The sequence below is a fragment of the Tympanuchus pallidicinctus genome, unplaced genomic scaffold (assembly GCF_026119805.1).
Source record: "Tympanuchus pallidicinctus isolate F22 unplaced genomic scaffold, pur_lepc_1.0 scaffold22, whole genome shotgun sequence".
Lineage (NCBI taxonomy): Eukaryota > Metazoa > Chordata > Aves > Galliformes > Phasianidae > Tympanuchus > Tympanuchus pallidicinctus.
The window spans coordinates 26,962,882-26,989,103 of NW_026294739.1; the positions used below are offsets into that span (position 1 = coordinate 26,962,882).

A 26,222-nucleotide genomic window follows, 5' to 3' on the forward strand; every position below is an offset into this window, starting at 1 on the left:
GAATTGATTTTACAGGTAAGATCATCTCATGTGTCTAAGCTACTCAAATCTTTCAAGTTCATCCTTCTCTGCTTACGTAAGGGGTACATCAGTAGATGAAAATCACACTGGGAACTTTATGAACGCATGCATATTCATCTGCAAAGAATTACAGATTGTATTACACAGTCACACTGCTGAGACCTAGTTTGTCAGGTAACCAGAAACGATCCCAGCCCTTAGAAAATAAACAAAAAGCAACCCACACTTATTCTTTAATTAAAAAACATTCTTATTTTTGTTTAATTAACCTAGGCTATAATGTAAAAAGAGCCCAAAGAGCTATCTTCGTTCTCATTTTTCTGTTCCTTGCAGTACACTACAGTGAATATTCTGTGTGAAATGTCCAGGATAAAGAGACCCTAATGTATTCATAGCCTTCAGCATCAGGTATGAATGCTGATCTGGCCACAAGACTAATTATCGATATACCATTGTGAGTAGAAGATGGAAGGGGAAAGCTCCTTTTAGCAGGAAGGACAGCGAGCAAACTAAACAGTTGTTCACTAAGGAGTTAGAAGAAATCTAAGTGAACTTTGTGCCCAGTGGTGAAGAAGGGGGGTGGCTCCCTATTTCTAGTCCTTGCAAACAGGCCAGCCATGGCAGCCTGCGCACCTGAGGTGATCTGGAGCCTTTTCTCAGTATTTCTGCAGGAAATCAAGAATAATTGAACCCTGGGGTGAAGTGCAGACTCCCGCGTACAGATGCTAATACCACATACTCAGTTTCAGTGAGCTGTTAATTACTACACTTGAGATTATTTAAATTTGCTCAATGTACATGTTGAGCCACATTGGCATGGGCACGACAACCTGTGTGTGACTAGGTAATACTTCAATTGCTTGTTTATCTCAAATTCTTCTAAAACACATAGGAGGATTATATTTGATGTATAACCTTGGCTACTACAATAAAGTAGTACATTTATAGATTCATAACATACCTTTTCACTATGGATATAAACAATAATTAGAAAATACCAAAACCCCAAGGGTCTACTAAAAGATCAAGTAAGTGTTTGAGAGTTTTGAGAGCTTGTATGTGTTGTCTCTGTAAGATATACATATTCCATATGTATAAAGATATGTGGTATGTATACAAATATAAGCACAAAGTATCCATAGTAATTTAAAGACATTTTACACCAAGCAAACACGAGAACAAATTCCTAATCTTATATACAAAACAGCTATGCATAATTAGCCATGTGGCTTCCGTTTAGAAATTCAAAGGTTAGCATTACAGATGTGTCTAACCAGTTCATGTCCACTATATGTACTGGCTAGATTATGGAAAAGCTTTGAAGAACAATTTTGTTGAAATGCAGATGGTTGGTCCTAAGTAAGATTGCTAGAAGGCTGCATTAAACAAGTTTTAAAAATATGCATGAAACTGCCTACGTTTGTACATAAAACATACAAGAGGCCATGCTGGGTTACACCAAAGCATTCCATCTCCCTCAGTAGATGATGAGGGAAAATACATTTGAATCGACAAAGTCAGACCTCGGTATCCTTGTATTTCCTTTAACTTGGAGACTTCCTAGGCCGGGGTCTCATTAAATACCACCATCTGAATAACTAAGCCATCTGTGAAGTTTTTCTCCATAGATTTATCAAATTCTTTGAAAAGGTTTATACTTCTGTTTTCCACAACAGCTCACAGTAACGTTTCATAATTAAATTGACATTTCAGCTTTCAAATCTCTGATAAAAATTTCATTACTGCTGCAAGAGATATTGTTCTGCAGTAAGAAAGCACAATTCAACTATTAACTTGGAGGAAGTTTAGAGGTGGATTTGCTGAGACATTGCAGCTTCACAGCTCAGACCTCTATATAATTTTAAGTTCTTTACTGCTGATTTTAGAAAAACTATGAATATTTTAGTATGAAATACAAACTCGTCTTTATATCCCTTTAGCAGCTAAATGGTAGAAACTGAAAATTAATTAATAGATGTCCAAAAAACAGCTGGAGCACCACCTAGAAGAGAGATTGCTCACAATTTCAGAAAATCTGTTAGTCAAAGGTAAGGCCAGTGTGGTTCAAGGCTAAAAAATCTTTTCCAGAATATGCATCATTGAATTATTTTTGAGCTCTGCATTATATGTGGGATCTAAAACTAAACTGTATCTGTACAAGCTTTCCTCCTTTCTTCCTGCCCTCCCTTTTAACAAATAAAATTAAATGAATTAAAGAAAAAAAAACAAAACAGGTTGAAAATTCTTCCTGCTTGGAAGTAAATAGTAATCTGGATCAAGATAGTATAATAAATAATAAGCACAGAATAAGATACATACTTCCCCCCATAGTTAGCAGACCATTCCCACCCAGTTGGAAACAAGACAGGGCTTCGCAAGCAAGCCATCAAGTATTTAGTTTCTGGTATGATGAGCCTCCTCTAGCTAAAATTCACACCAAACACTTAAATTACTTTCTAGTACTCAAATATGTCAATACTTCTGCGTCATAAAAATCAATTCCACAACGCACAGCAGGGAAGCTGCTGTGCTGCTTTTTTTTGTTAAGCAGCATACTCCAAAGAGTTGATTGTAATTCCTGATATTAAAAGAAATATAAAAAGTAGTATTTGATTTTTTTTTTAATACATTGTAAGCACAAAGCCGTTTTTTTGTGATTGTCTTCAGTTTATTTTTTCCACTGTTTTAAGATCATCACTGATGCCAGCTGTACTTCAAGTACATGCTTTACTTAGAAGTATGATAGGATTTATCAAAATGTACATCTGTATTTTATTCTGATTATGGCCATGAATTTAATCTTCATTAAAATGGCTTTTAAAAGTATTTCTCCCTGCACACTGTGCTGTACAAACAATTTTATTTGGTGAAATAATTTTGCGCTATGTTTTCATTCCTCCAACTCAGCAACTCAGATTTTCCGTGGGGAACTCTGGAAATCATGTGGTCATAACTTAAAATTCAGCAAAGCACAAATAATAAGCATAATATGTATATATAACCTGCATTCCTCTTCAGACTTGCACCACAAAACGATGCTAAGTTCATGTGCTAAAAAGGTGGGGATGTTGACAGCATTTATTTTTTAAGTGCTATTTGGGTTTTGATACCCTGTACTGCCTCTCCCATGTAACCTCCTAGGGAGAGCATCTTCATTTTCAAAATGTGTGCACCATATGAAAAAACTGCACAAGGACAGACATATGGTAACTTTTGTGACAAAAGAAAGATTGAAGTATGGAGAAGTACCATCTTAACACTGATGCAGACAGAATCAGAAGGCACCGGGAAGCTTCAGATGTTACTTTTACCTTGGATAAAAAGGTACTTATGCTTTATTATTCTCTTCTGATGGCTCTTTGTGAAAGCTCTTAAAAGCACCCCTGTAGTTTCTCCCATATTATTGGAATTACAGGTCTGAAGAAAGAAGTAGGTCTGGGGAGTTCACCAGATTCAATACAATATTAGTCATTTTAAAACTTTAGTGACCTTAACTCACAGATCAGAAAGCATTTCAAGGAATGAAAAACCACAGTCCAGAAAACTCTAGCATAATATTTGAAATGCATCAAGAATGGCACTAGTGCATATGAAATCAGGATGTCTTACCTATCTTTGCCATATTACCAGTCCAGCATTCCTTTTTTGTAGCTTAACTTTCCAGATATCTTTTGATTATAATCTATCATACCCAACCTCATTTATATTCATTTACATACTACTTCTTGCTATTAGATTAAGTTTAAAAAATAAAATAAAATCCTGTCATGTTACTCCCAATAAGAAGCTGCCAACTTCAGAACCAGGTTTCATTTAGCTGAATCACAGCCACGCACACTTACAAAATTCACAGCTATCAATAATATTTACTCAGTGCATCAGTCCTTACCCCATACTTTAACAATCTAAACAATTTATGATACTGAACTTTCCTCTAGGCTACTATTCTTAATTCCATTTGCTTCTAAGGTCTTTAAGTGTCCATACATTTCCAGCAATTATTTATAGACATCTGGCAATCCTGGTCTGCAAAGCAGTGTGCTCACACTATTGTCTGTCATGGAAAGCAAGTAGGTCTCATTTGTTTGTTTTTCTTTCATGCAATTCTTGAGCAATTTTTTTCCTGCAGTTAAGCTTTTGCTCTACTAGGCTTGCAGCATACTGTTATAAGGAACATAACATCAAGTAGGTTTAAAATAATTTCTGCTAAATGCTTACTGCAATTAAATTGAGTGCCACATTCATTCAACCAGCCTTCACTTTCCTATCTTTACTGAAACATATCCAAAAGTTTTCACCTGCTTATGTAATCAATAAGATGAGTCATACATGAACTTACTGAGGTAAGTCTGCAGTAGGGCACAGACCCTACAGCCAAGAAATGGCAGATTGATAGATCAGAGATCAGTAGGAAATAAACTGGGTCACAACTCAGAAAACAAAAAGGTGAGAAATTACAGGTACAGTTAATACAAAACCCATTACAGACAATAAAAAAGCCATAAGTGTCACTGAATCAGGCTCAACTATTACTTCCCTGATATAATAATGTATGTTGAATTCAATCTCTTACAAGAGATGAGAGACTTCAGTACTCAAGGGGAAAAAAAGCAGGATTAAAAAAAACTGTATTTCTCCAATGCTTTTGTTTTTAAATATATAGCCACCAACTTTGCAGCTTATCAGATAAGACCTTGCATTCAATCACAGATAGGGAGACAGATACGCAGTGCACAGTTCTACTCTCTGCAGAATGTAGAGAAATAGAATTTCCCATTAAGGTCTGTGGAGTGACATGAATTTCTTGCACCAAGATCAAGACTATTTTATAGTGCGGTTATAAAATTAGCGCTTACAAACACAACAGAGATACCTCTGGAGTGGAACACAACAGCTGCTTAACAACTGACAAAACTGCACAACAGCTGAGGACAAAGCAGAAGAGAACTAATTCAGCCTGCATCTGCAGGAAAACTTTAGCTAGGATGGTCATTTGTGCTCAAATTAACATCTGGAACAATATCTTATTTGATGATGAAATTCAGTACAAGTGAGTTTAATGAGAACATTTTCATTACCGACTTTAATTGTCAGTGTGCTTTTACTTCGTTGCAAGTGTTCTATCAAATACTGAAGTATGTCACTGTGGAATCCTTACAACAATACTAACATTTCACAATACCCTATTTACTCCTGTTATTTACCTTGCCTTGTCAAGTAAAAGTGGTCCTGCTTAAAACTGAACAGAAAAAGGTAGAATTCCCACTCCGAACAATAAGTTCTACATGCAATTTGATTTGAATCATAATCACATTCAAGAGGTTGTCTTCACTGATTCCAGATATTGATCACAAATCTAAGCCACAGCTGTCATTCCCAAACTACAACATGTTAAGTTTGCATTTTTTTTTGTCAGAGATACTTTTAAAAAAAAAAAAATTATCTATTGTCCAGAACAGATTGCTCTTACCTTCTTAATCAGGAGAAGAATTTAATGAGTCATTATATCAGCAAAGAAGATCACACAACATGGAAATAATGCATTTATCAACACAATTTCTCAAGGCTTATTTATAGAAATCATCACAAACTTACCTGTAGGGGATCCCTCCATGACATGACCAATATAGGGTCCTTCTTTGAACATCGGCCTGTTATCATTTTGATCAATAACAGAAATATCTAGGCGAACTGGGCCATCGATGATTTTCCCACTTAAATCCGTTACTTCAACTTCCAGCTGTATAAACAAAAAAGAGAGGGGGAGAAGTTATTAGGTTCCTTATCACACCAAAGGATAAGAGAAAAATAGTTTCCATCAGTGGTGTGGTTACCAGATCCCACCAGGTACAGCACTCGCAGCCCACTATTTTGGACTGGGCTCAGAGCAGATTTTAAATCTAAGCAAAAGTGAAAGATAAATGTATATTCATGTCAAGACACCCTCCAGTAGCTTGAAAATAGCTTATTGTCTGAAGATATATATCAATCCACACACAATGGAAAAAAACAAGTTACTAAACCTTAGTCATCATGGCAAACCATACTAAAACTTTTCACACACGATAGCAGAAAAGGTCAGTTTCGTTTGCAGCAGCATTGCATATCTGCAATTCTCTCCTCACCATGACATCAGTAAAAACAGTAATAAACATATCAGAGAGACAGCTATCATCCTCACCTATTCTACCCATCCCTAGATTCAACTCTTTAATGTAGTTAAGCCAGCCTGAAAGTGAACTTCGACATGGATGTTAAAACCACCCTTTTCCAGTCTTTCCATGAGACAGTGGTAGCAGCAGGGGCTGGAAGTCTCTGAGCATTTTTTATTCTGCTAATTTATTCTTCACTGCCATGTCTTATACCTGTAAGTTATTTATAAGTTAGTGATAAATTGTGTTAGGAAAGAATTAGGTCAGAATTCTAATTCCTTATTAAAATAACTGGTTATTATATCACATACCCATATATGTTATAATTACACCCCACATTCATAGTTAAATTTGTGGGGCGTGTGTAGGAGTATTCATATTATGAATAAGATATTATAGACATTATTTGTAAATAGTGCCACAGGCCATTTTAGCATCTACTCACTCTGCTCATTCTCACTTATCTAGAAATTATTCTTGGAGGATTTTCTCAAGGTTTTTTTTTGTTTGTTTGGGTTGATTTTTTTTTGGCTGTATATAGAGATTAACAGTTTTAAAGCTAAGATGTCCTCTGAAATGAAGACAACTGATTCACATGGCACTGGCACAGCTCAAGCTTCAAAGGGCATGTGCCCCTTCACTTTCCTGGGTTTGTTTAACACTGGACAGTGAAGTCAATGTAATAATCTCAAGATTGCATACAGCGTGATGGGGATCAGGAAGAAAAATGCAGTGTTGTTATTGACCTACATTAAATCTAGATACAGTTTCAGATACAGTTAGGAATTGCTGACAAAAAGATTTATCTTGGTAAATGTTGACTCATCAGAACAATGTTAATTGCTTTGGGGAATGAAAGAATAGCAAGATTTTTCTGTGAAATTTGAGTAAATTCAACTTTCTGAAGATAACACACTCTTAATCTCTCTCAAAATTAAGTAGCTATACTGCTCACTGGAAAGAACAAAGTTTAAAGTAACTATTTGCTTTCATAGAAACTGCTAGCGATCTAAAGCAAAGGCTGATCTACCATTTGTTGATTTGTCTTCCACAAGTTAAAGAAGAGAATAGGAGACCTTTACCAATAACCAAAATAGATCTACTCGACCATGGCAAACTCTATTAAGTCTGAGTCCCCCTGGCCAAAAAGATTCCGATAAACAGTCCACGGAAACTGTTACACAATCTGCTTCCTTTTGTTAATATGACAGAAGATTTTATTAGTCCCTGAACAATAACCTGTAGAACCCTAAGCATTATGTATAAAAGAGCCAAAAGGCCACAGCACCTAATTAGGACCATCTGTCTTCATCTGACTGCTATACAGAAGAGGCATGTCAAGATCTTGCCTCCCCCTCTCCCGCCTTCTCTCCAAATCCAACATCAGAACAACACCAAAGAACAGCAGAAAGTACATCTTATCATAAAATCCAAAGACATGCAAAGGAAAGAAGTATTTAAGAAAAAGATACTATTGGCAGAGAAAACAGGTGACTTTAAACAGGCTGTAAATAAAACCACATGAATAATTAGACTGCATCTAACTATTAGAAGAACAATACATCAGTCTTTTAGTAAAGAAGAAAAGCCCATCTAGTTTTAATGTAGAACTTGACTGATATACCAGAGCTACTGCACTCTTTTAATAGCAACAGACTGTAACTGAACATACAGAAAGCATCTAAGCTCCTACCTGATTCCAACAGCATAACTAAAGAGAAATGGTAAGCAAAGATTTGGGCAAACTGACAAAACAATAAATTAAAATCAGCAGATATACTTATTCAGTCAGATTGACTACACTCCTCGTGTTTCAACTTTAAAGTTACGGAATTACTTTCATAAAGTTACACCTATGTGAATCTAGCAGCCATACTTTCCAAAACACTGAAGACCAAACCTCAATTTCATTTCTGACAAAAGAATACCTACAAACTACAAAAGCTGGTCAGGGGTTTACAAGGACACCATATTTCTCACAACACACATCAGCACACCAGGATACAAAGCGGACTTCGACCACTGAAGTTCACAGAGCTGAGAAGCACAGACAAAATTAAGCACACCAATAAAACAAGGCGAAGCAGCGTTAACACCGATAACTGCAGGCAGTAACAGATCCCAACCTATTTCTCCCCATCCCCTCCTCAGTTCTCTTCCCTTCTCAAAAGGGACTTCCTGACATTCTGCACTATTTTCTTCCTCATATCTGCAGTGAGGTGGTTTCTCATCGCCTTAGACATGAGAGTTTCACCTGAAGCTTAGTTCAATTACTCTAAGCAGCACAGACCTGTTTGAAGCACTCTCTATATCGTAGAGGCTTGCCTCCTTCCCACTCCTGCACTCAGCAACAACATTAAAAGGAAAGACAGCCAGCACCATCCTTACCATTACTTCAAGCAGTTCCAGGTTTCTCTTCACACATTGCTGCTTCCCTTCATTTATTGCTTTTGGTGAAGTGATTCTGGATGGTCCCATTCCTCCTCTGCATATAAATGCCTTTTTCTCTGCAGCCAGCCAGCCAATGACCCACACCTAATTACACCACGAATCTAAAGCTTTTCATAACTAAATCTAGAACACCTGCTGGTGCTTGATTATCTTCAAAGCCTAATACGGGTTCTTTAGTCACTAACTGCTTTCTAATTGGAAATTTTGCTGCTGGTGAGAGCTTCTCCAGGATATCTTCCAGTTTGATTACCAGGCTTTCCTGCACATTCCTCACACCCATCTTCACACAAAAACAGCAAAAAACATCCCAAAATTCAGTTATTTTCACCAGTACAAACAGCAGCTTCCCAGAATGGCAGCATCCACAGGACAGCCGAGCTGCTCTGCGAGGAGAAGCCAGGCTGCTTCCCAATGAGCTTCCAGACGGTTCCAGAAAGCTCTGCAACAGCTCTGCAATCAAGAGCAGCTGAACCCCCAGGGACACAGGTGTGGGTGCATTAAAGCCAAGGGGCACGAAGTGTTCTCAGGTGTTTTGGATTTACCTCAGCCAATCAGTTTTTGTGCCCTCACCCCAGTGCTGTTGGAGAGGTGAACTGAGTGCAGCTGGGTGAGAGGCAGAAGAGGTAGGAAAGGAGTTTTGGTGGTTTTGTTTGTTTGTTTGTTTGTTTGTTTGTTTGTTTGTTTGTTTGTTTTCCATGCTGAAAAGTTGTTTTAAAGATTGGCTGCGGTTATCTTATACAACTCAGAGAGGCAACAATTTAGACACGGAAATAAATTGCAATTAAATTTCCTGCTTTTAAGAATATGGATAAAATATTAGCTGATTATTACATGGCACAAAGGAGAGAGAAAAGATTTAAAAGCAAAACAATGCTTCTGATAGGTACAAATAATTGTATCTCAAGCTGCTCAAGAACAGGGCATTGATTTCCTCCAAAAGGTTGTACAAGTGTTACCAAAAAGCACAGTATAGAATTTGGTCTCATATTCAGAATTAGATCCTAGGTGCAAAGGGATTAATTAGCCAGTCCCAGCATAAACAGCCCGCCTTATTACACAAAAATGCTGAAGTTCCTCACGCTGAAAATACAGACTTCAGCTCATGAGTTTCATGCTTATCTCAACATGACTCTCTATATAACGTCTTTGAAGAATTCCAGAACTGGAGATTTCACTAGGAAATCTAATTAAAACAGCAGCTGAGCCTTCTGTGATTGCTCACATCTTTCTATGTAAACAGCAGTAAGCTGAGCAATGTATAGACTGCAACCACATACAGTCTGCACATTGAAGAAAGCAACTTTGTAGGATTTTACAATGGGAAAAGATTCCAGAGCAATAATTCATACACTTTCTGTCTTTCTACTTTTTTTTCTCAGTTAACAAAAGAAGATTAAAGACCAAAAAAGCTTTTTCTTTCAGAACAACTATGGAAATGTTTCTGAGTATATGAGATTTTCCAAATCAGATTATTTTATGGTAGCATCATTATTCAATTCTACTCGGCCAATCTGAAAAACCAAAGTCTAACTGAAGAATGCAAAACAAATTCTGCAAATAAGCTGGTTATATGAAGTAGGACATCCCTCAAACTACCTCTAAGTAGCATTCCCCTAGATCACACCATAACCTTTCCAATGACATAACAAACTGTAACTGCATTCAGTTCTGAAGCCTCCAAATGATGTGAAGGATTTAACAACCTTTACAAAGCCCTTGGTAACAGTTTGAACTGACCTGTCTTACCTGAGATCAGCTGACAGTTATTTCACATTTTCTATTCCCTTGGAAATACCATTTAATTATGTGTATTAATAAACAAATATTACTACAGAACAACTTTTGTCTCTGAAAAGAATGACAAACGATTCATGAGATAAGAGTCACTTCACCTTCTTTGACCATGTCAGATACAAGGCTTTGCAGATACATTAATACAAGATTTGCGAAAAGGACGAGGAATTTAATATTATAAACAGCCAGATATTGATTTCTCACCCTTGTTTTAAAGGTAGTGGTCTTAATATTTTGAATCCTCAAAATAGATTGAAAGTTCAATGCCATACTATTCTGGTTTGTGAAGTGAAATATAGCAAGTAATTCCAAGTAACAAAACAAGTATTGACCTTGCATTCTTTATCATATTTAACTTGTCTGAGTTTCCCAGAACTTAAATTTCATTAAGAAAAACAAAACAAAATTGCAGAAACAGTAGGTAGATGTATATATTTACACTGCTAGGTGGGGAAAAAAGGGCACGTTAATTTACTTCCTCTTGCCCGTCAGAGCTATTCTTTGCAGAAATAAGAGCAAAACAAACTGAAATGACTGGTCTAATTGTTTATAATGAGACCATACATCAGTAGAGGAGAAAGATGCATGTTTAGTGTAATTATTCATGTGATGTGTGTAGAACGTTTAATGTCATTTGACAGCAAAACTGCTTTTTGTAGGAAGGGGAGGTGCATCCAGGAATGGAGAATTAAGCCCAAAGAGGAAAGTTGTAAGAGAGATAACATGAGGAAAGAAGAATTGATGAAAAATACCACTAACCTTTCCTAGAAAGCCTTATCTAACATGACCTCCAAAAGCCCATTCTATGTGAACTTCTTTTGCCTATCAACAACATCAGAAATCCTCCATCTCTTTGAAAAAAACTGCCATTAGCCATCGTGAAAAGCCATTACATCTTGGCAGGCAGATCTTCCTCAGTGTCAGCGTGAAGACAAATCTGGAGTCATTAAGCTAGTTACCAGAGCTCTTTGAATTTTCCAGACTCTTTGTTCCACACCTGCAGTACCACCACCTGCCTTCTAGCACCAGCAACCCCTCTTGATTTGCAGTTCGCTTCACAGAATGTGCCTAGAAAATGCCATCACTGAAATATGCCCATTGATGCAAAAACGAAGATAAAACACTATACATTTTAGATTTTATACGTATATGTTAAATTGCTTCATGGCAGTTAACTAAGCACTTAAGAATTCACCATCTCACTGAATGTATGTACTGTAATGCTCTCTGTGTCACAGTATTTTTTTTTCCATAGCTGTGTCTCTCTGCATCATAGTATTGCTAGAAAGGTGTTATTTTCTTGTAGACTTTTAGTCCTGATTTTTTTCTCTACTGTCAGCATGGAAAGGTCTCTTTTCTGTGAACAAGATCACAGAATGAGAAGGAAAAATAAAGCAGAAAAAAAGAAAAAAAAAACAAAACAAACAATCCACTAAAAGAGAACGATGGCATAAACCGCAGAGAAAATAAGATAATAGTACTCTGTGTATGAAGTCATAGAAAGCTTATACCAAAATGAACACTGCCTTTACTACAGGGCAGCATTAAATCCAGTAGCACATTTGTTGTTTGTTTGTTTGTTTTTAATGTTTCAGCTCATTGAAAAAGACAACAAATAATTTTATATTTTCTAGAAACTTTGTTGCATGTTAAAAAAAAAAAATTAAAAAAAAAGGAAAACTGGAATTGATAAATTCACCTGATGATTTAACAACACATTGCTGAGAATTTTTAAGGACTAAAGGCAAATCTGGTCATTGAGGAGTAAATGGTGTTTTCCACTACTTGTACTAGTTTGGAGTAAATAAGATTTATTCATGTGAGTTCTTGTAAGCATCAACTTAAAAATTTCATATTTTTAATATTTAAATATTTGGAAGAAGTATTTCTTTATGCATGCCAGTAACTTATGTTCATGGCACATTTAGTTTTAAGCATAAGATCAAGCAATAATAAGCCTACCTCTCATAAAATCCAGTCGCAGTGGTGCATGTCACTGTCTAGGGACACTGCACTTCCAACAGTCAGATTGCACTGGAGAAGGCTGGCTTTAACTGGTTAGTTTTGCAAAAATAACAGCAAACAAAGGAACTGGGAGTAGAGAAGACAGTGATATTATCACAAGTCTCTCCTCTTTTTTTTTTTTTTTTCAGGAAGCCCTGAGCACACCACGCAATGCAGCAGTCTGAGATGACCATGCCAGCAGAGCTTGCCCACAACTCCGGTAAACCCTGCTGCAATTGGGGACCAGCAAAATACAGTCACTATAAGGACTTCCAAAAAGTCTCAGAATTGCCATTGCCATTTCACTGGTGGATATAAATGAGGTATGAAGCATTTAAACTGATCGTAAGTATCCTGATTCATTATGATAAAACTGATGGGACCAACTGATGCTATACAGCAGGACATTTCAAAAGAAAATCAAAGAAATAAGATAGGAAAAGATGGGAGAGGAAAGATGAAATGACTTCACGAAAGCCACACACCAGATGAAATTTGAATCAAGCTTGAGTCCAGGCTTTTTGATCTCCAAACACAAGACTGATAGCTGGATTCTATCTCTTGCTGAGCAAGTGATGTAAAATTAGATTTACAAAGGTTATTAAGCTACCAACAGGTATCTTAATAAAGCTTTCAAAGTGCCTTACAAGACTGGGTAATATATCGTATTAACATCAAAACACCTTTAAAAGAGCTTTGAAAACCTGATTGTCTTGTTAAGGTCTCATTTTTCCCCCATTAAGCACTTTTCTGCAGCTGCACAGACACAAAACAACAACTGAAAATAATTTTCTATGTCCTTGCATAACAATGCTGCAAATTTATAAGAATTCCTCATATAGCTACAAACACAGAATTAGAATGACTTCTGAAACATATTTTTTGTTATATATTGTACAAGTTATGAAACTAGAAAGTCCACTCCAAAAATAACCTCAGTGAATAAATGACAAGGACATCCCTCAAATCTGTGGAGCAATACAGCAATTCAAATGAAAGCCTGTGTACTTCACACAGAGTAAAAGTATTATGGATGATCATATAAAACTAATTAAAATCTTCCTGTATCACAAGAGAACACATGTTGAGCCCCTCAAAAAGAGGGGAGTGGGAAGAGAGAGTGAGAGAGAAAAAGATATCAGGATTCACCAAAGCAATTGAGTCTAATCACCACAAAAATATTGAATTAAAAAAAAAATATCAAAAAGAGAGGAAGTAGGACTGAAATAAAGGATTAAAGCATAAACTCTGCCAGATTTTTTTAGGCTCCATGCAGCACCACAAAAACAACAGAGTATGTAAGAAAAGATGAAAAATGGCTTTGTACTTTCAAATAGCTCATAGCAGTATTCAAGCTCTGCTCACTGTCCTTAATGCTTGAAAATCACTCCAAACAGCATGTATGAAGCAGCAAACGTGAAGCAAATTTCATCTCTCAGAAAGACTTAAGAAGCAACAGGGTCAGAGAGAGATCATAACTAATCAGACCAACAAAAATCCAACACCTAAAATGCAGCAGTGTCTAGAAAACTGACTTATTTAGGCACACCAAATAAAGGCCAGTATAAATGTCAGCTATAGATCAAACATATATTTTGCTTTGTTATTACTGCTAAACATATCTATTCCTACAAATAAGTAGGAAAAGGTCTTAGAAGTCAAGGATCACTCAACTTACACCCATCTCATATATACAGAACTAAGATTCTCTAGTTGAAAGCAACAAGCAGGGAGTTACAAGAGCACTTGTGCAGGTTAAACAGGAGGGCATGCAGCAAGCTGCTGCCTAACTTGCTGGCTCTGCCAGACATCTCATCTCTTCACACCATCAGATTTGAAGTGAAGAGATGCAGCCAGGAGTCCTTCAAAGCCCTGGTTAAGATGGAGTAAGTGTGCTTGGCCTCTGAGTGTCAGTAAAGAGAAAAAAAGTTGGTAATTTGGAAACAAGATCTTCCTAGCAGATGTTTTCCTTTCGAGAAATTTTCTTTCTCTGAAAAAAAAAGTGTTTCCTCTCTTCAAATCTGAAACAGTATCAGTATATTTTATGTACTGTATATGCATTACTCTTGTAAGATACATTCCTTTTTTTTTTTTTTTTAATTTTGTCTTTTTAAAGGTTAGTCCATAAAAATTACATAAAGAGAAACAGATGAAATTTCTTTGTCTAAGTGGTAAGATTTACATGACTGTACTGCAAAGCATAAGGGTCAAGTGTTAAGAAATCCTTTCAAACTGCTTATCTACAAAATCCCCATCAGTGAGAGTTGCTCTGAAACACTGTGCTATGGTGCAAGACATTTGCCATTCCTTTTTTCATCACACCGAATGCAATGATAATGAACTCTGAGGTGTTTCATGTCTGAAAATATGCAGCTTTTATTTGTTGGTATCATAAATCTGCTAATTCTTATTCCAAGTTCTTTCTCAATCTTTGGAAAGTGCTCAGATGCCCAATGACCTGCATTACCAACCAGAGCCTGCCTGTTTGACCACAAAGCTCAACTACTTCCACAGAGGACAAACTTCCTTCCTCACTGTACTCTTCACTAACAAGTGCTGCATGCTCTTTGTGCTGTGTTGAAGATAGTATATTTCAATGCCAATGATAAAAGTTTTAGGTGTTGGAAATGCCAACTACATGCTTTCATTCTCCACTGTATGTTTGGTTACATAAATCATGGAAAAGCGAGTTTATTGAAATTCTTCCAAACCACGAGGTTGCAAACTCTCTTACATTACAAAGGTTGGGTACTGTCATCTGATGGGCTAAATATATCAGAGCAGTAGTCACAGCACTGCTTTCATTTCCCTCTTGTATTCTCTGCTTGGACTTAGCTGTTACAAGCACTGAAGTTAACAATACACTGTTTATCTTTTCCTGTTATTCTGAATTAAATGAGTTTTTGTTGATTTTGTCTAAAGTCAGCCTTACTGAATTTCACAGCGTGCCGGGTTGGTTTGTTTTATTTATTTTTATTTTTATTTTTTTTTCCAAGACAATGTCTATGGCAGATACTTTTATAATTCAGACAGCTGATCTTCCTGGTAACATCTAAATGGATTAGCACATCCCATATGACAAATGCTTAGCAGTTTCTCTGTTTCAGTAAAACAGAGTAGTTGTTGCTTCCACTTTGCCAAAAATGGCAAGCTATGTACTTCATGTAAAGAAGAAAGGAAATATCTGAACACTTTTCTCATGTCATTTTAGTGAAGACAGTTGTGTGTATGTACATAATGAAAGATACGCCAAGGGCAGCCTGAACTGAAATAAGTGTTGTTCCTAATTACCTGTTTTCTCTCTCTAAACCTAATGCAACTTAACATCTTGGACCATCCCTCTACATTAAATATCAATAAAGAAAGATTTAGTCAATGGGCCGCGAATTAGCTAAATTTACATAGTAACGGTCTCATCCAGTAGTCAAACAGTTGTAGTCTAGCTCCCAAATGATCAACAAAAGTCTGCTATATAGTTAATAACATCAGCTGTTAAAATATATAAATACACACACATACATATATACTTTTAAGGCATAATTCCTAGTTTGAGTTCAATGAACCTCCCTGAACTTGGTTTTGTTTTTGATATTTCAATCGATTCTAAATTACCACATTGAGAACCTTAATTCTAGGTAACAAGGTTACCTGAACAAGATTCGAAAATTGGGCATAATATAGAAAACAAAACTTCCAGACAATAGAAACCTTGCATCATTTTGACCTGTTAAACCTTGCATTTTTTTTTTTTTTTTTTTCCCAAAACTTGAACTGTCCAAGAACAGGAAATCCTTACAAAAATATAATAATTAATTAAGAATTATATACATACATACATACAAATTACATCTTCACTTGTTTTTGCTATACCATAAAGTGTTCTCCTTTGGCTTGGCAAGGTCACTTTTCATCAATATATTACTGGTTGAAATGTAAGATAACTTCTTTTATTTAGAGTAACCTATTTATAAATCCATCACTATTAAGCAAGATGGTAGTTCAATGCAAAATACAGATACAGAAAGTCAGTCCAATCAATACCAAGAGCCTGAATTTTGAGCTCCAATCAGTAGCAATCCATCAGCCTTACAGAACCTATCAAAGAGAGTAGAAGTATTCTATTTGCAACTGAAGTGTCTTGCAGAACCAAAGGTTTGTCATTATGACACAAAATAAATTCTATAGCGTCAGGATAAACAATATGTCTCAAACTGTATAGCAAGCATATTTATAAGGAGTACAATATCTTAAACAGAGAACAAAAAACAGATCAACAGATCACTGTAACATGATCACTTGCCATATAAAGAGTTGTCTGGTAAACACAGATAATGAAGACTAATAAAAAGAATGTGGAAAGAACTTATGTCAAAGAGATGAGTTTATGTTTTGGAAGAACCCCACTCATAAGAAATGCAGACTCAACTGCACAAGAACAACTTAAAAGTATTTGGTCCATCTACAAAAGTAGTGAGATCCCTACAGATTCTCTCAAATACAAAGTAGGCCAAGAAAAAATATTAGAGGCTCTGTATTTGTACCACTTTATGTCAAAGAAGGAAAGGAAGACCACAGAAAGCATCTTCACAAGGTAGTTGGTGCTCCAAGCCTGCCAGTGCTCAAGAGGCATTTCGATAATGCCCTTAATAAAATATTTTAATGTCTGGTTTGCTCCGAGGTGGTCAAGCACTTAGGCTCTTTGATCTCTGTAGGTCTCATCTCGTTGAACTATACTCATAAAATCTCCAGAAGGCTGTTAATTTTTTTATGTAAAATATTTTTTAATCACCTTTGTGTTTCACCCTCTTTCAAATTCAGAACCGAGGCTGAATCACAACAATTAGCTGGCACTGTATGCTTTTCTACAAATTGCTTACATGCCATTAAATGGAGGCAGTTGAGAGAGAGATGAGTGGACTGTTCAGTCACCTGCCTAATTTTACTATAGATACTTCTTAAAAAGAATTACTCCTTAACAGAAGATAAATGGGCTTCACACTAAGTAATTCAAAGAAAGTGGGAACATTAACCACAGAAAACATGCCAAAAAGAAATGCATTTTAAGTAATCAGACCTTCATTTCTCTCATAGAAGGTCAAATAAATGTGTCTGTAGGTTGCCTCTCCAGCAAGTACAGCAACAACATTCTTCTGCAGAAAAAATGGACATTCAGAGAAGGATGCACTGCCTGTTTAGTAGAAGACTGTGAAAAAAAAATCTGATAAAAATGCATACTACTAACCACAATATTCATAGCTCATCAAACCCTGACATGTTCTGGAATATGCTAGTGCCAAACTGTATCATGTCAGCTGAGTTTGACAGCAGGTAAATTACACTATGCAAGAGTTGAACTAAAATGAAGTTGCTCAACAAAACTTTCTTGATCTAAATAGGATTTTCAATCTTAGAAAAATATACTGTTATTAATGGAGTAAAAAAAAAAAAAAAAAAAAAAAACAACACCTGACATTAAGTTTATTCTTTTGCTTTATTTTCTGGTTTCACTAGCAGAAGGTCATTCATAGCAGAATCAAATAAAACCATAAAAAATAAAAAATAAATCAGTTTCTATGTTTTTTTTCTCCCTGAACAGCTTCATTCAGAACTACATTTATCATTTAAAATTATCCATCAAGAACTGTAATTGAATACCTTTCAGCCCTTAGGTTTGAATACAGCTTTGAATAACCATGCTGACTGATCACTGCAGTCATGTGGCATTAGTGGTACACTCCGACTTGACCTTCCTACTAAATATTTAAAGGACTGAAACAAGTCATTTCCAGATCAAATCTTCCTGAAAGTACATGGTAGTATGACTGTCTGTCCAAAAGCATGACTAACATTTTCATTCATAGACATTCTTATTAATACCAAGTTTCTTAAACTCATATTACTAGAAAACAACTGCAGGAACAGCCAGTACTGTCATCACTGTAAACCCTGTGTTTGCTGTACAAATACGTGTTTGATGTGCTACTTTTCAAGATACACATCATACAGCAAGTTGGAGTACTCAATATTCATGTAATATTTAGTAAGTAATAGATGTAGTGAGACATAGTAAGACAGTTTAACAATGTAGTAAGATAGAAGAGGGCTCACATTGCTATTTGCTCTTGCCAACAGCTGTGAACAGTTCATTTAAAAAAAAAAAAAAAAAAGGGATTAAAGATGATTTTGCTGCTGGAAATGTCTTAAATCTGCTAGCTGCTTTAAATTGGAAAAAAAAAAAAAAAAAACACAAAAAAGTGGAATTATAATAGTTAAGAGCTTGCAGCCCTTATTATTTTCATCCATATTGCTATTATCTTGAGTCCTTCTTAACTTAATTACTAATTCAATATTCCTTATATTTAGTCTCTTATTGTTTTTCTGACGTTTATTCAACATAAACCCATTCTGTCACAATTTGTTATTTTTTGGAAGAATGCAAACTATGCTCCTGTGATCTTGCCTGTGTATCTATCTATCTGCTGTAGCTTTGTAGCCTGATCACAAGTAAGATTAGTGAATAATATGACACTTGGTCAGCCTGCAGGTATGCAGCTAGGAAGGAACAGTATTTTTTAAATCCTTCCCACAGAGAGAAACCTAATATCCGTGTTCAGGGTTATTTTTGTCACCAAGTAGACGTGGCTATTTGTTCCTTGTCATAATGAAACTTCTGTGTCTATAAGAGATCAAGAGGCCAACTAAAAGCCATATCATAATTAAAGCGTGACAGTGATATGGGAATTTTCCATTAGCCAAGGTGGTAAAAAATACAATAACCAAAGAAATATTTCTCTAAGTTTCACTCCACATTCACATCACTCAGTCTGTGATTTCCAAGAAATTTTACATTCCTTTACACTCCCGTTCCCTCAAGTAAATTTTACTCCAGATCTGTATACAGTTATATGTATTAATTTTGTAGACTTATTTCTTATTCCTTCCACCAACAGCCACAGAAGCTCATTTACGTTATGCAGAATATAATTAGTAGGTATCGTATTTATTTGACAGCTTTCTCATTTTCTCAGTTCTATGCAATTTGACAGAGACCGTTGCAGATCCGTAACTAGTCTTTCAGAATGACTTTCACAAGGTTAGCTCACTTATTAATTGACCCTTGGTAATGGTAATTTAAGAAGCATATTAATCTCATCTGTCAGTTCTAACACATACTAGATATATAAAATAATTTGTCTTTTTTCTTTGCAAGGAGTCTTGCAACAGAAATGAAGTGTCTAAATTTTTAATTAATATGCATTTTCTTTCAACAAATGGCTTTTGGAGCAAAAGGACACATCTTTTCAGTAGTTTTCTTTATTCTACTTTAAAGCTCCTTCATTTTCTTATGAAGAAAAGCAGTATTTCACCAGTCAATAAAACTTATGATCTAGATAATCTTTGACAAAGGACACTCTGTTATTCTTAAACCAGATCCCTGAAACTTAAAAATACATGAACAAAGCACTCCATAACAGCAGTGTTATTTATTATTTCATATGCTGATTAAAGGCTTCTTGCGTTCAAGGAGATTTAATTCACTAAGAATATTAAAAAAAGATTGTTATTCAGAAACTGAAAAACTTCAATTGGTATCAGATGCTAGGAGTTGTAATCGTTTTAAATTTCATTTTCAAGTGCATCATATGTTGAGCAGAGCTTTTGGTTTAGTTCTAAGAAAGGGTTATATAAAATAGGTACCAGGGCCATGGGTAAGTTCTGCTTTATTTCCTTCATTAAGTAAATAATGGGAGCAGTTAACAGCAAGGGGAAGGGAAGGAAGGAAGGAAGGCAGTTGTGCCATCAGTGTGTGATCATCTGCACTTTGTTTCATGTGGATGAAATGCAGCTCTTTGCATAACCACTCCAAAAGGACAAAAGAATGTATTGATGAATGGACATAATTCTCAGTAGGGTTATCACAGGTTTGAGGAGGAACAGAAATCCTATGCTTTTCATTTAAAAGCAGAGAAGTCAAGAACGTACGAGGTGAAAGGTGAGGTACACTCCCATCCCCTTCTACTTCTCCTTTTGTGTCCAAAGAATGAAGAGGCTTTTTGAAGGGAAACTTCACAAAGAGCAGACCCTTGCAGCTATGTTTTACTTCATATGAACAGCACACATATGAACAGCAGCAATGAAAGATTCCATCAGCTCTATGGGCTATAAAGCTCTTACTAGCATCAGAGAATTTACTATATTGACACCTGGCAAAATTCATCATGTAGGACAGGCTATAACAGCCAGTGTGGTCCACAACACACTCGCAGAGGGTCTTCAGAAAGAAAGAAAACTGAAGATTGCTGGAAGTGGGCACTTGCCCTGGGTAGCTGCACAAAGGAGCTCTGGGTGGAGGTGGAGAATCCAGCACTATGGAAACCCACTTTCCCTGTGCTTTTTTCTAGAGCAGGAGTGGGAAGCAGATGCAGCTGACACTGTACTAATTCCCTCTATGACTGTACGTGCGACTTATTCCCCACTAAAGACTATTTGTTATTAGGATTAATTCAGCTTCAAAGTGGAGTAACAGATATAAGACTAAACTTTTACCAAACATATTGACAAATGCTACCGTACTTAAACTCCCATTGGTTCCACATGAACTGAGATCAGAACAACGATCATTTGTATGTTAAGAAAATGAAGCAAATATATAAATGCATTATAGAAGATATAAACAATAATACTGTAATACTCAGTTTGCTTAAGCTTATCCCACTGGAATATAAACCATCAATAATTTTGATGATAACAATCTAGAGGCAGCTCTACAAAAGCATGGCTCAGTCTTTGTAGAATTTTACAGCTATATGAATATCTATTTCCTCACAGACATCACGCTGGATTTGGATGGCATGTGTTTCAGGCACTTAAAAAAATGCTAACCATTTTTTATTGGCTATATCGTCACAATGTCTCCCCCGCTGTTACAGTCTACTGCATAAACAGGTATTCAAGCAATTTTTAGGAAAAACAAATTACACAGCTGACAGACTACAGTGTCTCCTTCAGAATCATTAGTGTCAATCATCTGAGTACAAGTTTTAAGTGCTATTGAAATGCATGCTACTTAAACAAGGGATCATCATATGGAACCACTTCAATCTTAATACAACCATAAGCATATACAGCATCAGCCACTGAGCTACTAACGTAGCATCTGTATTTTTAACAATACAGTAAGAGCTTACTGCAGAAACAATGCCCATTTATTCACTTACAATTAACAGAAGCAACTCAGTGTCTTCATTTTTTGCTTTTCAAGTTGGTAAGCTACGATTTTTTAGGAAGTCCACAGATTTTAGTGTACATAAGCAATGCTCCTTCGAGAAAGGGAGGACTGTGTGCACAGATACAGAAGTCAGGAAAACAACACCAGACTGTCAAACTGGTAATAAAAGCATTTTCCTTACTGCCAGCAGTTCCTAGAATTCAGTGACATCAGCTGACCCACACCGATTTTTGCCAGCTGAACATTTGCATCTCATTTGAAGAACTGAGCTTAAAATGCTTCTGAAGACTTTAGTTAGTGTCACAGAACTGGCTCAGTGAGTGAGCTTTCAACTCCATAGCCGTGTGTGCTGGTAGGTGCTCATAAACATCGGTAAAGATTGGAGGTGACCTCATCCATGTATTACACTTCACCCCTGTTAAAAAACCAGCAAAGTACGCTATAATCAACAACACTTCTGTAGCTGAAAGAGTTATTGACAGCTAAAGAACCCTGCCTGTTTCTCATATTTTCAAAAGTAAGTGGATAAACTAACCAAGTCATCAAACCAAAACCATTCTTATCACTACATAACTTCCAAAGCCCTCACATCCATCCTGTGTCCTCAACTAAGTTACTCCTGATCAATGTCTGCAACAAAGAAATGAAAAACTGACAAACTGAAGAAAAGGATTCTTGGACCTCCAACGAAATCACAATCATACATAGAAAGATTTTTATGAGTAACAAAAAGCATACTTTGCTGTCTGATCTTTTCTTTCTTTTTTTTTTTTAATATATTCTTTTGTGGTTATTGTTATTTTTGAATGAATATTTTGACAAGAAACCTATATGCCCAAACTACTTTCTTCACTTTGTATTCAGGAGAGTAATGCAGAGATTGCAGAAAGAGAAACAGCAAACATATCCGAACAAATCCAAACAAATGGTTAATTTAATTAAACAGAGTTTAGTACTACTTAATGTTTAATTTCTGGTTTGGATAAAGTATGAACTTTTGAAGAAAAATCTCGTGAAGAAAAGCTGTGTCTGTGACTCAGAAAGCAAGAACGTGCTATTTGCTTCCTGAACCCCAAAACTGACGTACTGCAGGGGTGCCATGGTGGTTCTTACATAAGTGTGGGAAAACTTTACATTCAGTTTTGCAGGCATAAGGGGGCTGTATTGAGCTTTATGGAAACCTTTACTAATAGGAAAGCAATCCTTATCTGCAAACTCATACATGTCCTTATTAAGGTAAATCATTATTTTCAATACTATGACCCTAATGAAAAGTTCAATAGCAGTTTTATTTTTCACTGAAATATGGAAGTTCATGCATATGTGCCAAGGTTAAAATGAATAGGGCAGAAAATGGGACGAAGCAGGGAAAAGGCAGAGATGTGTAAAACAAAATGAATTAAAACAAACACACACACGAAAGCAATCATGACTGTGTAAGAAGTGAAGCCAGCTTTGTGAGCTAACTTTTAAAATGTAAGTTGCACTTACTCCTTCAGTAAACTGTCAGCACAGAATTTAAAGATGTAAAAGACAACATTCCTAAAGTCTGCTGATTAAAATTCAATGCTATTTTCACATTATTTCACCTTATTACTGCATATTATTTCTATTAAGGGAATAACAAGAATAAACCGGGATACTTACTGGGATGAGCAGCACATAAACTAAACTACACGGTTAGAGACAGGCCCCACTTCAGTAAGCTCAAAATGTGAATTTAAGATACCTTTGTGACTATGAGGAAGACACCACAGAGATATTTTTAAAATTAAAATACAATATCTCTGCCACATTTTGCAGTGATGCGTCAGAGCAAGGCTATGCTGTACTGCCTGGATGTTGTACTGTGACTTAAGCTGAGAAGAATGAATGTTAAAAATTTTAATACTAAGTCCTATGATGGCTTTTCTTAGATTTTGATCAATCTTTACATAAATATTTCATCATCAGCATGGAAAACACTAAAGGCAAGTTAGCGAAAAGTGAACTAATTACAAAGCATGAGTCAATTAATGATTGAAAGAGCTAAGAGAACTTGGAATTAGCATCACTCTACCATGGCTTCAGAAACCCAAAACTAGTGCTACCCTTAAAATCTAAGGATTACTTTACTTCATGTAAAAAAATTTCTATGAGATCAGCTACAAAGCCAGCAGTGACTAGACAACAGGAAGGAGACAGCCTGAGGCATAGGATTGTGGAATCACAGAAACAAACAAAAATAAAGTGAACACAAATACATGGACACTGGATATACGAGGGATTTTTCAGTCAGAGCAATGAGAGTCTGAATCAGCTTTTCAGCAAGAACTTGAATGTACTAAAAGTGAGGATGGAGCTGGATTAATCTCTATATCTGAGATCCCCTTTAGTTCATTTTCTAAGGTTTGGATCCTCCTGGTGTTCATCTCACTGTCCCTGTACTTTACCTTCCCTCTGGCAGAGACATTTAAAAACATGGGGACAATGCAACAGGACACCATGCTCCTTCTTATTACTAAAAACGTGATGTTTTTATTGCTGTTATATTTAAAAAAGAAAACCACCATTCAAGACATTCTGGCAACCATCATGGTCAGCATCTATGACCAAAGACTTTGCTCTAGGCACCAATTTTTCAACTGTCAGTCTTTGAATTCCAGCTCTACTGCTGTGAACTGCTGTGTTTTACAGAGGCATAAAATCTGTAAAAGTAATAACGGTTCTCAAGACACAAATACAGTAAGCCTTTCCAAAATTAAGGGAAAAGAACAGTTAAGGGCACAAACAGACCACTGTAATCACTGAAAACAGTAACAAAGCTGGCTTAGAATGTAGTAAATCAGGAATGTAGTAATTCAGGATCTGAAAATACTGTTTACTATACCTTGCTTGTACCATATGAAATATTAATGTAAAAACTTCACTCCCACTGCAGAGCAATCAGCCTTGACTACAAGCACACCTAACAGCTTTGCACAAACAGATGGCAAGTTTCTTAATATTTCACAGCACTGCCTTTCATAATTATGGCTTTTGCTCAAATAAGCAAATCACACCTAACACAGCACTTTCAATTTTGAAATAAAATAAGTAAGCAAACAAATGTTTAGTAGATAGAGAAGGAGAAGAAGGTTTTTTTATTATATATTTTAATACACAAAATACCTTTGCAGCCTGCATAAATTCAGTGACATTTCCATACTTATAAAGCCTTTGGAGAATGTGATTTTGACATCGTGAATGTACTGGTGAATGATAATTACTGCAGTAATAACTGTAATGTCTAATGCACTGTTTGTTAACATTTGGTAATTGACCTCTTTGATTGTATAATGCTCTAACTTCACAAAGGTTATTTAATTACAAATGGAATCTATTATTTAGCATTAATGAGCACATCAAGTATCATTATCTGATTAGTGAAGAGCAAGTATTTACAAAAAATTATTAGATATTATTTCAATGGACAAGATAAATATTTAAGGCATATATGTATGTTCTGCAAACTAAACTTCAGCAAAGACAAAAGTCTAACCAAATAGGAACAGATAATTGGACAGTGTAATAGCAAATCCTGTACTTATTCCGATAACTTTTTCCTTTCAGTTGACTTGGAAGAAATTTAACAATTTTCCAATAAAAAGCCAATTTCCTTTATATTTAAGATTCTGATGCGGATTGAAGAAGCAAAAATCAAGATGAAGAACCACATTTCTCTCTCAGCTATGAATTACATGTTTAGAATATAATTCAAAGACCATAAAGCCCAAAGGAAGTCTCTCTTGCCTCTTTTGTATTAGTTTGCTACAATATTTACTAAGCCAAATCCCATTGAAAACATTGAAATCTCTCTAATGCCACAACAAATTTTTTGTATAGCCCTGCTGCATCAAAACAAGTAGCCACAGGAATCAGACAAGGTTCCTGAGGTACAAATTGGAGATTTTTTACTATCATTGCCATTTGGATGTGCAAAAGTCAGTTAATCTAAATAGGCATTCTTCATCACCTGATACATTTCTGTTCTACAGAGAAGTCATGTGGAAGACTCTTCGCAGGACTTTTGTTTCATTTCCTCTTCACATAGCCTTGGTACACTCTGACCTGTGATGAATGTCACTGCTTTTAAAAAAGTTTCTAATTAACCCCTAAGAAATACTTCAGAAGGAGCAAGAGAAATAAACTCTGGATCCAGGATGGACATTTTTAGATAGAGAAAGCTACAACACTGGGGAATCTAACATGTTCAGTGTTGCTCTCCCCCTCGTTTCTACATTACTAACCGCAGAGTAAAAATAGTAGTGCATGAAAATGCCTCTTACCAGAAAGTGCTCAACTGTCTTTGAAGTTCTTCAGCATCAGTAGCACTCAAAGCCATTGTTAGAGTATGACACATGCACACATTTTCTTTTCAAACTGCAAGAAAGTAGGTCTTTCTAAAACAAGCTGTGAGTAATTTCTTCTTGAGGTCCTATTCATAAAAAACATCTGTTTTATAGTCAGGTCACATTTATTCCACATATGTTTTTTGTGTGAAATTCAAGATGATTTATTCTATTCACAAAGAGGGAAAAGATGATTCTTTT

At 35.9% G+C, this 26,222-nt stretch overlaps 1 protein-coding gene across 3 annotated transcripts in view; it reads right to left on the minus strand.

The window, feature by feature from the left end:
• Window positions 1-26,222, minus strand: part of CDH13 (cadherin 13) — a 433,086-nt gene that overhangs the window by 178,186 nt on the left and 228,678 nt on the right. For 2 of the 3 annotated variants that reach the window (XM_052685882.1, XM_052685881.1), the window contains exon 6: window positions 5,617-5,761. In XM_052685882.1, the coding sequence (XP_052541842.1) occupies window positions 5,617-5,761 (145 nt within the window). Of the gene's footprint in view, window positions 1-5,616; window positions 5,762-8,561; window positions 9,026-26,222 lie in introns of those variants that run through there. The other variant, XM_052685883.1, reaches the window with a different exon arrangement.